An 18,617-nucleotide genomic window follows, 5' to 3' on the forward strand; every position below is an offset into this window, starting at 1 on the left:
AATGTGAAGGTTTTCGTTCATTTCTCATCTCTAGTATGTTGTGGGACACTCATTGAGACTATCTGAGCCGGTCAGTGTGGGGCAAAAGCACGTTAGGGCGGACTTTGGGGGGGGGGGCAGTTGCCCCATACTTTTCGCTAGCCGAGCTGCTAGCTGAGTTGCTAAGCTGCCTGCCTGGCTAAATACTGGAGCTATGTCGAAAATTCATTTCTCCATCGCTCACATGTATGAAATTACATATGGAAACAGACCCCAGGTTGAAAAAAACCGAAGTTCTACTTTAACAACCCAATGCATTCTGCAGGTGGCTCACTATTAACGTTTTTTTACGTTCGTCTCCATCTCCAACTGCCTGGCTGGGCTTTACTGCACACACCACCGCGATATCAACTCTACTCAGCCCAGAGCTGTCACCTGATGAGCGTGCTGAGCGTGTGTGTGTGTGTGACGCATGTGGGCCTGCGTGCCTGTACAGGGCTGATGAATGGTTGGACGCTCATCCCATTCGGCCGCATATGGATAGATAAACAAAATTATTTATTTTTGCCTTTTTATTGTGATAGTCGCAGTGAAGAGTGACAGGAAATGGGGAGAAAAGTAGGGGAAAGACATGCAGCAAAGGGACGCAGGCAGGAATCGAACCCGGACTGCTGCGTCTGAGATCAACCCCTGAATATGGGTCACCTGCTTAACCTGATGAGCTATACGGGCGCAGAGCACCCAATAAACAAAATGATTTAATAAATACCAGCGCACCGGCTCACTGGCCCACATGTGGACCTGCCCTTCGGTCAAACGACCGAATGAAATAACGTTCAATCCGCAACTGACCATGATGGTTCCACGGCAACCTTTTACTGAAATTTACATGTATATTTACAGAGATCTGGGATATAATCCAGATGTTTCAAATGATCCGAATGACAGTTTATGCAGGAGAAATGTTTAGGCATGAATGGTGAAAGCCAAAGGCACGTTTCTTTGTATATTGCAGCATTTTTGTGGTCACATTCCCCGGATTCTATCTGTAAAAAATATGTGAATGTATTATACAGTCCTAATTAAGTCAGGATTTGTTGCCAGTATCCTGATATGAAAACAGAGTCAGACGGTATTTGTTGTTTATCTACTCATGAAATAAATAGTGATACCAAAATATTTCTGTCCAATTAGTCGCTATTTTAACCTTTCTCTCCAGTTCAAATTTTCAGAATCAAACTGTATCTGTATGTACAGATATAAATAGTTTGTTGACTCGTTAAGCCATAAAGCACGACTCATAACTCTCTGATAAGAGTTGTAACATTATCAGGATACTGTCGGAGAGGAAAGGAATGTTCTCCTTTCCTAGAAAACAGTGTCAGAAGTCAGAAAACAGATGTTAGTACACAACAACCATATGTAGACAGACACCAGTTCATACTGTAGATATGCTACAGTCTTTGCTGTCGACATCTCGGATCTCAGCACCAAAGTCTGGTTTATCTGAACCACGGTGGATCATGCTCATGTTTATGGCTCCCGCAGGAATAAATCTGATAATCACAGTGCACCCTGAATGTGAAAAAGTCTAATTTAGAAGTATTTGAAGGGATTTATGGAGGTCTGAGTTTGATAAACAAACATTTCTGTGTCCAAATACTACAACATATATATTAAAAGTATTTTCTGTCCAAAGTAATAGCCATAACAATAATAACCCTGCTATGTAGATTTGGGATTTAGCAAAGTAAATGAAATCATACCTGACACAGTAGGTTTTACCATGAGAGGTCCTTTTCCAGCAGAGACGGCAAGAAACCTAAGGCAAGTGTTCAGGCAGAAACATGACACTTTAAAGACTAACCAAAATACAGAACAAAAAGGCTTCAGTCAGATGTAAACAGAAATATCAAGTCCCAGAAACTGAGAGTTTGAGGCGCTAATGAATGGATCCATGATTTCATATGAAGGAAGATGTGATCCATTGTTCTTTTTTCCAGTACAGTGTCATTTTTATAATAATACTAATGTCTGCTCCAAAACAAACTTTCGTAGGGGTATAATCCAGAAACTATCTCCCCTGGGTCACATTTGGTGGTAGTCCTTCACAAGACTTCAAAATGTTTCCATTGTAATCTCTTGATAACCAAACAAACCCACAATAATCAGAGTGTGTTTTTCTTGTTCTTCTTGTTCTTCTTGTTCATCCCACTGGGTGCAGTACGGCTCAGAGGCCACACCAGTCTCCTCAGATTTTAAACCTTTGTATTTGAGAAATAATGTGTCTGAAACACATGTTTATGTTTGCCGCTGATAGTTTATCTGCTTTACACAACTTTACTGTAAAATTAGTTGATGGGGTTAAAACATCAGTGATAACCAGAGCTAATGCTTCCTCGCGTCTCTATCAGCACCTGTTGGACTTTGCTGTTCGCTCATCTTGTTTGTGAGAAATCGACCACCTGCCAGCTTCACGTGTTAAAGTGGAACTTCGGTTTTTTCAACCTGGGGTCTGTTTTCATATGTAATTTCATACATGTGAGTGATGGAGAAATGGATTTTCGACATAGCTCCAGTATTTAGCCAGGCAGGCAGCTTAGCAGCTCAGCTAGCAGCTCGGCTAGCGAAAAGTATAGGGCAGCTGGCCCCCCCGCGTCAAAGTCCGCCCTAACGTGCTTTTGCCCCACACTGACCGACTCAGATAGTCTCAATGAGTGTCCCAGAACATACTGGAGATGAGAAGTGAACGAAAACCTCCACATTACCTGGCGATCGCTCTTTGTTGTGGTCTGTATCCAAATCTCAGGACGCTAGAAATCAAATCTCGTTCCGAAATCGCGCAATTTAGCAAGCTCTCGCGCGATTTCGGAACAAGATTTGCAGACCCCAGGTTGAAAAAAAACGAAGTTCCCCTTTAATGCTGGGAGGAGAACTTGGCATTCAGATGTGCAGGCGGTGACTTTTCTGACAGAACAATGGCGAGTCTTCCCTCTTCTGCCTGTTACATCAGTGTGTTCGTGTCTTTTTTTCTTGTCTTTACCGACTTCTCTCTTTGTTTACTTCCCAGTTATCGACATCAGCTGCACATTGATGGATATCATGTTGAGACAGAGAGTTATATTTTTTGGGTGATGTTACATTAAAGGCATTCTGTGGAGTTTTTGGCCATTAGCAGCTGGAAGCAACATTTTCACCATGGGGTCCCTGTTTAAAAGTTTTGAAAAAAACGGAGTGCTTTCATCATGTTTATGAGACCTCAAGAATACATGAAACATGTTTAGGTGAATCTAAGTGAGAATCTTTCAAAAACTCTACAAGTCTTCTTAAAGAATTCACTCAGCTTGCCTCCTTTTATGTAAAAAATTCACAACGTCCCCTTGCAATTTAGAAATACAGGCAACTAGTTAAAGGTGTTAACTGTAAATCACCCATGTTATCACAGATGTACTTTATTCAGTTATTGTTGTCTTCTATTTAATTCAATTTTGAACAACTGTAACAGTGGCCTATTATTATGGGCAGTCTAAGGCACACCTGTGCACTAATCATGGTGTCTAATCAGCATCTTGATATGGCACACCTGTGAGGTGGGATGGATTATCTCAGCAAAGGAGAAGTGCTCACTATCACAGATTTAGACAGATTTGTGAACAATATTGGAGAGAAATGGTGATATTGTGTACGTGGAAAAAGTTTTAGATCTTTGAGTTCATCTCATAAAAAATGGGAGCAAAAACAAAAGTGTTGTGTTTACATTTTTGTTGAGTGTATATTATGAATGTAGCTGTTAAATGTGTATTGTACTTTTTGTCTATTTCTATTTTATATTACATAACCATTTTTCCCTCACTACCTTTACTGTAACTCTAATAATGTTGAAAATACCATACATTGGCATGCTGAGTGGGGGAGTGGGTGAAGGATCAGTTCACTAATTAGGTTAAAATGCATTTATCTTATAGGAGAAATGATGACGTTACATAGGTGAAAGTTGAAAGGTCAACTTGACTGTGACATAACTGTAATAATGTTCTGCAAAAACACTTTTTTGTTCTTTTAATTTGTTCTTTTAATTTAGGCTGAAGATGTGTGTGAGGCATCTCCGTTTTAGAAGTTTATTTTTCAACATTGTCTGCTGTCAAAATTACACCTTTGTTTTTTTTATCAGGACCATGTGAACACATGAGAAGAATGTGACTCTCAGTGAACTTCCACACTGCAGTAAGGTCATTGCGTTGACTGTATTATATGACTGTGGACACACATGGATGGGAGTGTAACTTGATTGGTTGGTGGAGGCTTACGACCACGAGGCCATAACCCTAGTTATCAGCTCCTTTACTGTTATAAATGAATGTTTCATTTAAGATGCAGACATTCATACTCAAGAAATGATCAATTTGCTGAAACTCTGTCACAGATAGTGGAATTTAGTGGTATTAATTGCAAAGACATTTGCATAACAAATAATTCCAGATTTGTTGCAGATATTTTTCACTTTATTGGTCAAATTGCACGCAGTGACTCACCTTGATCATGGTCCTTTCAGATTACAGGAGTACGATGAGGGACATGTGTGTGCAGCTGATGGTAAAAACCACGAGAACTGTTCACTGATAAAGTACCTTTGCTTCTACTTTCAGCAGATAAGGCTGTAAAAAGTTGTGACTAAATGGTTTAAGATGCTCATGTGACCTTCCAGCATTTTCTCAGTCAGCATTAACAAGGACTGACAAGTCAGCTCAGCCTTATCTGTGTTTTAAATGATGTACTTTACCAAACAGGGTAACAGCAAAATATCCTTTATTATGAATTTTTGATAATAAATTTCAAAAATAAAAAAAATTCTTTATTCTTGAGGAGACAATCTGTAATTTTTATTGCTTACAGATAGATGTCATGATAAATGATATATGCAATGATAAAAACTATATTTTCATAGATAACACAGGTTTAGATAAAATTATACATTTATTAAAACAGGTTCATGCAACGTTACTGTTGTGAAAATGTCTGGAATTCTACAAAAAATCTCTCATTTAACCAATAAATATACATAAAATTACATAACCAACATTTTATCCAAGTTTTTCTGCTAATTGTCATTAATTACATCTGTCTTTATAAATATATTTGCACCATTAGACTGACAGTTAACAGCTACATCCATGAAAAAAAGGAAACATTCGCAAAATGAAACTTGATGTACAAAAAATAAAGATGTATTTTTAAAAAAAGGAAATTATTTGAACATTTATGGGTTTTTAATGTTACTTTATATTATAAATACAACTTCACAGTCAAATATTGTCATTTTATTAATATTGTTATCTATCACAAAAATGCAAAATAAATTTGTACAATAAAATAATAATCATGTTATTTTAAAATGCAGATTTTTTTCATGAATTTTGTATATGTGTGTATATCTATATATGCATTTTGTTATTGTTTTAGTTTTAATCCAATGTGTGAAAACACATCTGCATTACTCTGACACTTTGGGATTCAACAAGTTGCTCTTTATTTCTTCTAATTTTCACTGCGCTGACAGCAGCTGCTCATCACTCCTCGTTCAGTATCACGAGGCCACGAGCTCAGGAGCAGCTTTAAATATTTGCTTTTATATTTTTCCTTTATATTCTTCATGTAGCTTTTAGTGTGAAAGGTCACTGCTCAGGTGTCCGCTTTTCTCTTCTGTCTTTGTTCTTATTGCTATTTTTGCCATTTCTCTTGTTGATTCACACAAATATAAACAGCAGACAACACCTTTTTAGCATATATGTGCAGCCTACGGAGACCCAATTCACTTGAACATCATGGATGGATCAGATTAACCCAGCTGCAGGCTAAACAAAGAAACCCAACTCCTGCAGCCCAACCCACCTTTCAGCTTTTCAAACTGTTTGATTTGGACCAATCCCTGTTTGTTTTGGTAGCCTCAGCTTTGTAATGCACCTCCTGTAGCATCTATTAGTATGCTGAAGAAGAGTTGCACATTTTATTCTGGAATAAAAAGGAATTTTATTGAAATCTTCAACACATTTTAAATTACAGCATGACTATAAAATGCAATTTATTTTATGATACAGCTCTAGGAACAGCATTTGAGTAAAAAAAAAGATAAACAGAATATTTTATATGGCGAAAGACAACACAAAATACATTTTGATTTGGAAACAAACATTCTCCAACAGCTGTAGATCCCTCAGGGTGTCTCTCACACACACATGAACACACAGAGGTCCTTTGGTTATTTGTCTGACAAACAAAAAGCCATGAAGCTTCAAACAGTAGAAAAATATACCAAAATGTTGAAAACTAACACACATTACATATCAGCTTGAAACAAACACATTGTGGAATATTTGAACACATAAAACACACACTTCAAATACATTTTATTACAGAAATACCAACACAGACATACGGACACGCAAAATGTCTGAATGCCAAATGAAACAGTCTTTTTTGTGTTTCACCCTGTGAGGTATGAGGAAAAGGATGTTTCCTGGGGCTGTAACATGGATCCATCTTTAGTTTCAGTCTCAGCAGAAACTCTCCTAAGCAAATATTACATGCAAAGCACACACACGCACACACACACAGATACACACACACGCACACAAGCACACACAACCAAATCCATGTAAAATGAGCGCTGCCTCTTCCTTGTCACTGAAATGACACAAAGCATTTCAACTGCAGGTTTCAGTGAAACACAACACCATGCAGCCGGCCAACGGACCAATGACAGAGACGCACACAAGAAGCAGGTGTTTAAATCACATAATTGCCCCAGAACTGGTTTTAAAGAAGAGATTTGCATGAATTAAACATAAGTGCATGTTGTATTTATACTAATCACTTCTGTGGCTGAATTTTCAATAAAGCAAAGGCGGACAGCAGGCTCCCGTGTTCTGTAAATATGAACCTTTTCAACAGGATAATCGGATGCAAATGAACATGTCAGCAAAAAGCAAAGCAGAAAAATCAGTAGTTGAACACACACCTTCATCTCGGAGTCCTTTAGAGGGATTCACCCTGTGGTTTCAGACAGCAAAAAACAACACACACTTGTGCAACAAACTTTTTATCCTACTTTCCAATTCAATTTATCTGAATTGTTCACACATAGTCTTTCCTGTCGTACCCTCCGCCTGCACTAGTGCTGCGTGGGGCGGAGTAGGCCATCCGTGGCGGCTTGTACTTCTTCTCTTTTGGTGGGCAGCTGCTGCACAGCATCGCCCCTCCGATCAGGAGCAGGGCAGCCGCTCCCCAGCCGATGTAGAGCGACGCCCCTAGCTCCCTCCTTTGAGAGCTGATCACGATGGGGTTGTAGAAATCCCGGATCACAACGCTGGCGGTCCAGGAGACAGGGATGAGGACCAGAAGGCCGGCGAGCACGAAGAAGATTCCAGCGATGATCATCACTTTGGCCTTCGAAGGCTCATCCTCGATGCAGTTGGTGCACTTGGCGCCGACGATGGAGATCAAGACGCCCAGCACCCCGAGGATGATGGAGATGATGGTCATCGCCCTGGAGGCCTGCAGCTCCTGAGGCAGGGCCAGCAGTGAGTCGTACACCTTGCACTGCATCTGGCCTGTGCTCTGGATGACACAGTTCATCCACAAACCCTCCCAAATGGTCTGAGCGGTGATGATGTTGGCTCCGATGAAGGCCGACACTCTCCACATTGGCAGGGCACAAGTAACAATTGCAATGATAAATCCGAGGACTCCGAGGGCAATGCCCACGATCTCCATACCCATCGACATGTTGGCTCTTTGTCTGGTGATGGAGTAAAATTCAAATAGTGAGTCCAACACACAAAGCCCCACAGATCACAACAAAGAGTCTCCTGCTTTGTTGTTTAGGCGTCTGGTGAAGTGTGAGCACCTGTACGAGGGTTTGATGTAGCTGTGGGATGCTGCCACGGAAACAAGAGATCCTTTATATCTCAGGGGAGCTAGGAGGAGTCCCCTGGTGGTGATGTCAGTAGGAGGCTGTCTTCATGTTAAAAAAGCAAACTCCACCTATGCACATAGAGTGGAGGAGGGGAGCTGGAGGCAGGGCAGGAGAGGAGGGATGAGGTGGATTCAGGGTGTGTGTGTGTGTGTGTGTGTGTGTGTGTGTGTGTGTGTGTGTGTGTGTGTGTGTGTGTGTGTGTGTGTGTGTGTGTGTGTGTGTGGTCTGTGGGGTTGGGGTCTTCTAAGGAAAATCAACACTTTAATAAAGCATTTCACCTGTTTTCTAGCAGGAACTGTGTCCAGCCTGGTGTGAGGGATTGAACAGCGATGATATTAAGAAAAGAAATCTGACCAAATAAATCACTGATCCTGAGGGAAATGAAAGTTCTACAGTAAAACAACTTTGTCAAAAAACACCTAATATGTAATTCTTTAAGCATAAATCCAGACTTAAATGCAGCAGGTGACCACAGTGGAGAACAGAGGAGCTGCTTCATCCTCTGGCTACTAAGAAAGCTTTGTTGTGCATAAACATACACAACTTTAACACACACATACAGGTGCAAACACATGCTCAGGCCTAAAGCAGTTTGTCCTACTTTTATTACTTCCTGGTTTCAGTTGTGTTGTATTTTTTTTAAACAGGCAGGATTCAGTATTAGTAAAACAATCCCAAAGCTCTGCTGGAAACCAGAATAACTGCACCAAGAGCAAATATGAGAAAACATAATAGGCCAGTTGTCAGACACCCTTAGCATACAGACAGTGTGACGGTCTCAGTATCGGTTAGACTCTGACCAAACATTTCCACACATGTGACACACAAGAGCTACAGTAGCTCCTCCAATAAGTTAAGAAATAATGGTCCCAAATAACACAAGATCTTCTTTAACCTTCTAAATATGAAAACCTGCCAGCAGGTTTGAAAGGTGTATTTTGTAATGCCAAAATTCCACCATTTTTAAGAACCAGGAACTGTAAAGACAGAGATTGATCAAATTTCTGTCAACTAATCACCTGTGACCTTCATTACGTCCAAATCTGAGCTTGAAATTGTGTAATATTCAATCAGAATCTTTATTATACAGAAATTCATCAAAAATAAAGTAATTACTCTTTAAGCTGTTTTGTAAAAAAAACTAAAAATTCTGTACATCTCAGAGCAATCAGAGAAGCCATGAGTGATTAGCTGTGACCAACGTGCACTTAATCAAAATTCAGAGAGTTTTCAAGTGAACTGCAGGCTGTGTTTAAACGAAGTACAAATGACATGGAAAGGGACACTCAAAGGAAGACAAAACACGTTTGATCAATAAAATAAATGCAGCATGGTTCAAAAATAGATTACAGAGGATGAAGTTGTTTGAAGACACGTTCAGCATGGTGAAGCATCTTTCTTGAGTTGATTAGAGGACAAACATGGAACATTACATGATGATTTGAGTATTTGTTTTATTAAGTGAAAAATAAGTGATCAAATAAAGTCATGTCTGTTTTTGATTTATAAATTTAAAACTCTGTCATACTGCACAGATGTGAGTTTTCACTGCTTTAGCCATAGTTGTGACACAAGCAAAGAAAATGTCTGGAAACTGCTTGGAGTTCACAGGGTTAATTAGAAAGTCATATTTAGAGTTTACTTTACTAGAATTTAAGACATATGTGTTAAATTTGAATTAAAGAGTCTAACTCTTAATAGCATTTTATCAGAAGTTATACATGGGGACTATTCTAATGACCATTATTAGCAAATGTACTGTACTAACTGTAAGAGAAAATGGAATTTCCCTGATTGAGAACCAACATATTTATTAACTTATTATTGATTTATTCATGGAAGCTGGTTGGTGTTTCACTAAGACATCAGTGTTTTCATCAATGAATTGTAACTCGTTTGAATAACTGGTTCATTCAGTGTTTTTGTCAAACATGCGGGCACGTGCCATAAAAAGTCCTCACTAATGTTCTTGTTTTATGAGATCTCACAAAGATGTAAAAGCAGCATATGAACAATGTGAATGGCTGAGTGACAACAGGGGGTTGTTTGTGATGTCATCATGACCATCTCCATCAGACAATTGTTTTGTATTTATGTAACATCAGTCAATGTATGTCTATTGAGATCACCTGTAGGCTACATGTGTTACCAAAACAAGTCCAGAAGCATCAACTAGAACAGAAACAGAAGAAACAGAAACAGAACTAGAACTAAAACTCAAGGCCTGTGGGCCATATCCAGCCTGTAATACAATTATATCTGGCCTGTGAGATTATTTTACCATGATTTATTATTATTGGTGTGATGGCATGAAGTGCTGATAGCACACAAACTACAGATCCCATAATGCAGTGCTACAGCTGCCTTGCCAAATGATAGGTTACCTGGGAACATTTCTCTGTAATTTAAGTCGTGTCTGTTATTGTCTGCAACCCTATTGTAACGTCAAAGCTAGCCCTTAACAGTGGCAAAAAGTAAAGTAAATTCTGAAAACAGAGCCTTTAAAAGTGATGGGAGGCTGAGTATATGTATGTTGACATTGCCGGTAAAGCCGCGTGTCTTATTTGTGGAGCTAATGTGGCTGTAATTAAGGAATTTAATCTAAGATGGTACTTTGAGACAAAACATCAGGACAAGCTGAAAAACCTGCATGCAGACCAGAAGCTACAAAAAGTAGAAGAGTTAAAGAAGAATCTGACATCTTAGCAAGTGTTTTTCACCAGAGTGAAAACACCAAGTTAAAGCAAGCTTTATTGTAGCAGAAGAGAGAGTCAAATCACGCCATTTACCGAGGGACAGTTTCTGAAGAACTGTATGCTGAAGGTGTCCAGATACAAAAAGCAAGTGTTTTTCTAGCAATCAGGTAGCTGGCTTTTACTGCAGCATCATTGACCTCATGGTGAAAACAGATTGCTGTTTCCTTGAACCCATTAACAATTCATTTACGTTCTGTCTTATCAGTTGTCCTTTTTTGCCATGCTGAGTCTTATAGTGGTACTGAAGATTAAATTCCTTGCATTCACAGGTTTGTTGTTCAAAAGCAATAGGCAGAATGCCACCATGGGGGAGGAGTTGGGGGGAGGAGGAGGAGTTGGGGCGGGGGGGAGCTTTCCAGATGTGGAAAACGGACTTCAAATAATTTCTATATCTTGTTAAGTTTGATTTTTTTTTTAAATTTCAGGACAATGTTTTTTAAGTTACACATACCTGTGACTAAATATGTTGTGCCATTGTACAATCACTGTGATCAGTTGTAATGAACAATGCACACAAATAAATGTTAAACTGAGTCATAGCGTTGTTGAAATTGCACTTACTTTAATCTCTGGTTGTTTCTAATATAATTTTGAAAAGGACAGTTCATTACATATAAAGATTTTTCTAATATATTTGTTCTCCTTTGCACTAAAACGTCTGAAAAACCTAGACTTATTGTTACCTCTCCGTAATTATGCTATAAGTTTACTGGTCCGGCCCCTTTGAGATCAAATTAGGCCGTATGCGGCCCCTGGACCAAAATGAGTTTGACACCCCTGAACTAGAACATTTCTATGGTTAAACTCGTTTGTCACCAGTAGTGGAAGCACATCAGTACCTCAGTACAGTTTTATAATAAAAATAATAAATTTATTTGTGCAGCATCTTTCAGAAGAGCATTCACAAAGTGCTTTGACAGGTAGAACATAAAAAAATGACATAAATGTACAGAATGGATAGCCAAATAAAAGCTGGTTAAAGGGCTGACATCACATCGGGGGTTAAGAGGGAAGCCGAACAGAAAATAAAAAGCCAAATAGATTAAGATCAGGAGTTAGAAAGAGGGACTATGAGCAGTGAAAATTTTAAAAGGGATAAAAAGGCAGAGAGTGATAAATGAGGAATAAAAGAGAACTTTACTGGAAGGCAAGTCTTTAAAAGTGGGTTTTAAGGAGTGATTAAAAAGAATTTACGGATTCTGCGAGCCTTATCTCCTCAGGCAGGTCGTTCTAAAGCTAAGGGACCCTGATGGAGAGTCGCCCTTGGATTTAAGCCTCGACTTTGGAACGACTAGGAGGGGATTTTGAGCTTTACTTGAGTGTTTCTGTTTTCTGCTGCTTCATATTTTTAGAGGAAAATATTGTACTTTTTACACCATAAAAGGTATCTGACAATTTTTCTTGCTATTTGGTGAATTCAGACCAAGCTACAACCTTTGGGGCTGATAAATGAAGCCATTGTGGAATAGTTGCAGAAACTGCAGTTCCTTAAACGACCACTTGAAGCTGCCCCAAAAGTGAATCACTTAGAACCACATGTTAAAAAGTCAAACTTCATAGCAGTTATAAACACTCTTACATTCTGACACAGAAAACGGTTTTGATTTCTCTGGCTAATTTTCCCATTCATGGCAAGGACCAAATATTCAGATAATTCACCTGTTTGAATTGTATTAAGGCTTAAAAATATGTGCAACTCGGGGCCTCTTTGAGTGACAGGTGGGTAATGTCACAGGACAGACCATCCTGTGAGCTTCAAAACTGCTGTTCAGGAAACCTGCTGGTGACGTCACGAAGGATTACTTGGTATCTTTATGTACAGTCAATGATACAGATGAATAGTAAAAAATACAACCACTTAATTGACAAGGGTGTAGTATTAGAGGTTAAGATAAAATACGACTTTGTCGATATTCATGAGGTAAACCTACAAGCTTCCCAGAAGCATATATTGTAAATTCCAGCAGCATCATTAGTATGAAATAATTAGAATCCAACACTGCTGTCCATGAGTTATTAAAGGACTTTTAGGTACTCGGAGTGCCTCGGACCTCTCTTCTTTTTACTATATAATATGTTCTCCTAAAATGGGTCATTGTTTTCACGCTTACTTTAGGTATTTTAAGTATACTTTGATGATAATACGTTTGTAGTGTATTTTAAGACTGGTGTTGCTTTGTACTCAGTCAGGCTCCTTTATGTTTGCAGAGGAGATTTAATTGTTTAAATTAGGTCAGTATTTCCTCCTAGATGTTGACAAAAGTTTGTTCAGTGTTGTTCAGAAGGACCGAAACTGGTCATGTGCTGTAGTGGTGCAGGAATAATTTGACTATTCAAAGCAGGAAAAAGTTGGTATCCGTGGACACTGAGTCAGACACAGACTTCCTTTTCTCTCACATCAGATTTGATAATGTTGATAATTTTCATGTGAAACTCTGCAGGGAAAGCGTCACAAGCTTCACACTTCTCTGAAACATCAGCAAGTTTTTTCCATGTGGTAGTTATGAAAGATCATTTATGTATTTCTACCAATATACCCACACACAGTATTATTTCACTTTGAATTTCCTTTCTTTCCCTACAGGATATGGAAAGGAAACCTGCAGTTTATGATAGTTGGCTTTATTAACGATCACCGTAATCATGTCAATGTAGTATAAATCAGACTCATAATATTTTACAGTAGAAATCTTTATTACTTTGTCATTGATGTTATTTTAATCAACAGAACATTTACATTCAAAGAGTCGCATGCTTCATATACACTGTATTAAAACTCTTAGAAAATATGTGGCATTTTGTCAAACACAGAAAGTTTATACAAACAAATAAAAGACATGTCACATAAAAGGAAACACATAAAAGTTGCTTTTTAATAAAAAAAAAACCCACACAGCAACATTAAGGGTGAAATGTGACGGAGATAAAGCTCATAAAATCACTCAGTTATTAATCACTCTAACCAAATATTGATTTTACAAAGCTTCCTTCATTCTTTATACGGCCCTCTCCACCATTTTGACCTTCCTGAGCTCTGCTTTGCTCGACTGTACAATGTTTTGCAGCTGCGACTCAGCTTACGTCTGTATTTTGTCAGAACATCAAGAAAAATAGTGTATAAAAACTCCGTCCAGTTCCAACAGTGTCTCTGTTTGCTTTGCGAGCACATGCACACGCTGATCAGTACAAAGATCAGCACAATGACACACATACACATTGGTTCCAAAGGTTATGAGCTCAAATAAATATATAAAATAGAGATTTACAACACCTCTTCGCTGAGCTCAGACAATAAACCAAATCTTTTATCGCATTTAGTCTTTTCAAATTTAATTACTAGGTCACCTTGCTGGCTTTAGACCAAATGGTAATGTGTAAACAGCGTCATCAAGCAACCATGAACAGCTTCCAAATCTAATAAAGAGAATCTAAACTATCTAAAAACCCAAAACACCTGGTTCGGTTCTTTTACTCTGTTCTAGTAAACAATTGGTTCCAGTTAAACCAACCTGATTGTTACATTTCTGTATAAATTCCCTGCAAATGTACAGATGAGCAGGACACACGTGAATAAAGGAAGTCGTGTTTTCAGTTGTCCTCATCCCTCACACATAGTCCCTCTTGGTGTAGGAGCTGTGAGCCAATGACCTCGGAGCAGCAGAATAAGCGCTACGACTCTGCGGGTGGTAGCTGTACCTCATTGGTTTCTCTTCCTGCGGGGGGCAGCTGCAGCAGAGGATGGCGCCCCCGATCAGCAGGAGGGCCGAGGCAGCCCAACCCAGGTACAGCGCCGCCCCAATCTCCATCTTCTGTCCCTGGGGGATGATGGGACTGTAGAACTCGACTACGATGGTGTGTGCCGACCAGGAAACGGGCACCAGCAGGGCCAGAGCTGCCGTGATGAACGCAGCCCCGGAGGCGACCATCACCCGGGCTTTAACCGCCTCTTCCTCAATGCAGTTGGTGCACTTTGCCCCCACCATGGCGATGAGGAGCGACACCAACCCCAGGATGGCGGCGATGACGGTGAGCGCCCTGGCGGCCTGCAGGTCCTGAGGTAGAGCTAGCATGGAGTCATAGACTTTACACTGCATCTGGCCCGTGCTCTGGAACACGCAGTTCATCCACAGGCCCTCCCAGTACACCTGAGCAGTGACGATGCTGGCGCCAATGAAGGCCGAGACCCTCCACATCGGCAGGGCACAGCTGATGATAGTCAGCACCCAGCCCAGCACTGACAGGGAGATGCCGGTAAGCTCAAGTCCAAAAGACGCCATTGTGCACAAAGACACTCCCTTTTATGTCCTTTCTCGTCTCTTGGTTCAAGTCAGGATAGTCCGATTTCCCTTTTGCGCTTTCTTCCTTTATTTTTTTCAAGAATCTTCTTTCTTTTGTCCTTTAGGCTCCTCTTAGTCCCCCTTTTCTCTCCACCAGGTACACCTTCTCCTCAAGTGGCAGCTCAGTCCAAAAGTGTTGGTTTTTTCCTCCACAACTCTCTGTGGTGTCTGCGTGCCGCTCCGATGCTGCTTTTCTGACGCTCTGAAGGAGCTGATGTCCCTTATCTGCGTATCATTTTATTGCCAAGTGGTCTATGAGGTGACATCACTCGCCACTCCAAACCAATCAGGTGAGTCCTGGGCACTGGCCTCATTTAGTGCCTGGGCTGCTGGTGCTCGTTTGTGTGCTTTCTGAAATGAATGGGTGTTTTTATGGTTTAACCTTTTGCCCATGGTAGCTCTGGGCGTGTCTGCTTTATTGATGTCAGTAGGTAATAAGTGGCCAGAGAAGACCTTGTTGTGTGGTTGATGGGTGACCACATGAGACGGTAACGGATATACAAACATGCTTTTTAATAGATACGTGTGTGTGCATGTGTGTGTGTGCGGGTGCATGTATCCAGTGTGTGTTTGCACAGACTGGGAGTGTGTTTGAGAAAGACGGTCTAAAGGATGTTGAATCAACTTGCCCTATATGTTTTCTGCTACATATTTTGGTTTTCATTTCAAATTTTGATGCGTTGCATTGTAATTTTATGGCCTCATCTCCAGCATAGTTTTAACAGTTTTTATAGCAGACACGTGAACCATCTCCACTGGGCCACACACAGTAAAATTTGAGTTAATGATAAACTAGACATGCAGAAAATATATTTTCTAGATGTGTAGTAATGGTTTCTGTTTACCTTCGGTACTCTTTTTATCTTCACAAATTAAAAAAAACACAGGTTCTTTTTTTTCATGTTTTGGAGCATTGATATCATAAACTGCAGAGTAGAAGAACAATAATAGTGTGATAAATACATAAAAGGAAGAATATGAGCTATATAAAAAGAACAAATATACCAATTGTTCGTAGATTTTTCTGTATGTTCTGTTCCTGATGCTTTGTGGCACACAGTGCCAAGACCATAAAGAGATAAATGCTTATAAAATGGGTCCCAGATACAGTTGATTTCTTGAAGCACCAGGGCACCTTAGTTTTTAACAAATATTGCTGGGAGAAAGTGTTTTTGTTTGGGGACTAACTGAGCGGCAGATTAAAAGATATTTGATTTTAAATCAGAGGAACCACTGAATCGATGTACCAGTGATTAGGTCAACTTGGCTGGTTTATTTGCTAATTAGTTTGCTTTTTATTTTATCAACTCTTACCAACATTTTTGCATGTTTCTGGCAAATATTTCTATTAAGCAACAAGTCTTAAGTTTCAAAAATTATCAATTTTCCGTTTGCTACAACAAACTCATGCTTTAGAGGGTCATCGGGGGGCTGAACTCCATCACAGATGACCCTGGATGAGAGGTGGAGAAGACCCTGGCCATAAGTCCCCTACAGAGCGAACACAGAGACACAGATACACATTTATACTCACATTCACAATTTAAAATAACCATTTAACGGGAGAAAACCCACGCAGACTCAGGGAGAACAGGTACCAAGAAAATCAAATTTGGCTTATTACAAAAAGTAAAAAATTAATAAGAATATTGATATCTTGAAACTAAAAATGAATTTGTTGAAAACCTGCTGTAAACATGCAACATTCTGGCAAACCAGCGGCAAAAAGAAATCAGTTGTTTGCCACACGTTAACCATAAAGTTTTCCCAAAGGTCACTGTAAGTGAACCACAAATCTAATTTAGATAATAAATAGATATGACTTCGATGGACAGCTAGGTCAATATTGCCAAAGGGTACTTTCCACCAGGAAATCAGAAAACCTTGCCATTAGTGTCAGAAGTCCTACCAGTAACAAACGTGTTACGGGAAGGCTGCTAGACGTTTAGCACTGTTGTCATCTTTGCTGGCAAACCACCAGCACTGACTCATCATTGCCAGGATGTCACTGGAAGTTTGCTGATAGTAGCAAACACTGACAAACAGGTGGCAACATTTTTCTGACAAATCGACATCTTTGCTTCAAATCACCTGCAAGTTTGCCACAAATCTGTCCCAAGCACTTTGGTTTCTTGTTTAAACGAGACTTTATGGGCTCTGCTAGTTGGAGTCATAACGTCTGGATTTCCACACAGACGTCTTCATCACTGCAGCGCCGGCTCCCATTATCACAATCTAACACACTTATCTGGTGTACGTGTCCACAGTTTTATCACATTTTAATATTAGTCTTCAGTTAAAGACAGGCAAACCCAGCAACCGCGATAAGATAAACACTTGTAAAAGGTAATTCATCGAGATAGTCTTGTGTTTAGGAAAGAAACAAATCATTTACCATCAATTCAAATCTACAGATGCAGTTCACTTTTTGTTTCCCTGCTTAAACAAGATATGATGTTTGTGAAAACTGTATTTTCGAGCAGGCTGCAAAAAATCTTTGAAAGCTTTTTCTCTGTTGCTCTTCTGATCACCAACTAGCTGCTAAATTTGGAAAGGGCTGTTTGTTGCTGCTATAGTGAAGGGTGTAGGTTTGGTCTCATCACTCGTGTGGCCTCCCAGGGAGTCTGTCTGATGCTGACAACTAAATGCTTCATGAACATATAAGATTTGTATTTATTTTAAGTTTTACCAGCTAGGACCACACCACTGATTTGAAGCTTGATTGTTTATTGGATGCAAAGGATCATTATGTTGGTGAAGGCTCAGATGAACTGAGTGTCGAGGGAAAAGCTTAGATCAGCAGTGGACCCCCTAGGAAAAGGAGAAGACAGGAAGAGGAGGCAGAGCTAGAGAGAGGTTGGGCGGGACACGAGAAGCGAGAACTAACAAGTGGGAAGGGCAGAATGGTATTTACAGTATAGATGTATGACGAGAAGGGGGGTGATTGAGGTGTGGTACCGCTCCTGAAGCGATTTCAAAAGTTTTATCTCCATGTGACCTTTACATAGTCACAGAGGGAAAATTCCAGGAATCACATGACCCTCGAGACAACAGTGTATTCAACAGGATAACTGTTACTAAACCAAAAGACACACTAATGCAGACTCAGCAGTCGGTCATGTGACCCACTTTAGTGCAGTTGAGCACAACAACGATTTGAACGTGACAAATTGGAAACAGTCTGGGCACAGGTTTCATAATGATTTGTTGTAAACTAAACCCAGAGTGCCTGGGTTACCTGCTGGACGCTACGGTCATGTTACTCAGTTCACCCATAGATGCTGTTAATCCACAGATATTTTTCCAGTAAAGTAAATTTGCTCAAAGGAGTTTCACTGCACGGTTTCATCCCCCACTGAAGTTGATAAATGAGTTTCAGTTAGCGGAAGGATTATCCATTTCCCTGTTGTTTACTCCCGTGTGTCAGTGGATTGGTGAGCGTGTGAGCTCTTCTTCAGCTATTATCATATCCAAGTGGGTGTGTGAAGAGGTATTTCAGAGGGAACGCTGTATGAATGAATAACAGCCTTATCTACTTGGTAAAATGACAAATGACATCCAGATAGGACACTG

General features: G+C 39.9%; 1 protein-coding gene across 1 annotated transcript; it reads right to left on the bottom strand.

Annotated features, from left to right (window-relative positions):
* Positions 1–5,993: 5,993 nt before the first annotated feature.
* LOC110969699 (claudin-3-like) lies at positions 5,994–15,402 on the bottom strand. Its single transcript, XM_022219840.2, has 2 exons — positions 14,494–15,402; positions 5,994–7,768 (listed from the first exon to the last, which is right to left on the bottom strand). The coding sequence occupies exons 1-2, from the start codon at positions 14,982–14,984 to the stop codon at positions 7,111–7,113; spliced, it is 1,149 nt and encodes a 382-aa protein (XP_022075532.2). The 5' UTR covers positions 14,985–15,402; the 3' UTR covers positions 5,994–7,110.
* Positions 15,403–18,617: the final 3,215 nt, after the last annotated feature.

This window comes from Acanthochromis polyacanthus, chromosome 17, assembly GCF_021347895.1.
Source record: "Acanthochromis polyacanthus isolate Apoly-LR-REF ecotype Palm Island chromosome 17, KAUST_Apoly_ChrSc, whole genome shotgun sequence".
Classification (NCBI taxonomy): domain Eukaryota; kingdom Metazoa; phylum Chordata; class Actinopteri; family Pomacentridae; genus Acanthochromis; species Acanthochromis polyacanthus.

Bases quoted from the DNA above. Each gene is read 5' to 3' on its own strand.
- LOC110969699 (XM_022219840.2), bottom strand. From the start codon at position 14,984: ATGGCGTCTTTTGGACTTGAGCTTACCGGCATCTCCCTGTCAGTGCTG. The intron at 7,769-14,493 runs GTACCTGGGTTG...CACCAGACAAAG, and splicing joins ATGGAGATTGGGGCGGCGCT to AGCCAACATGTCGATGGGTA.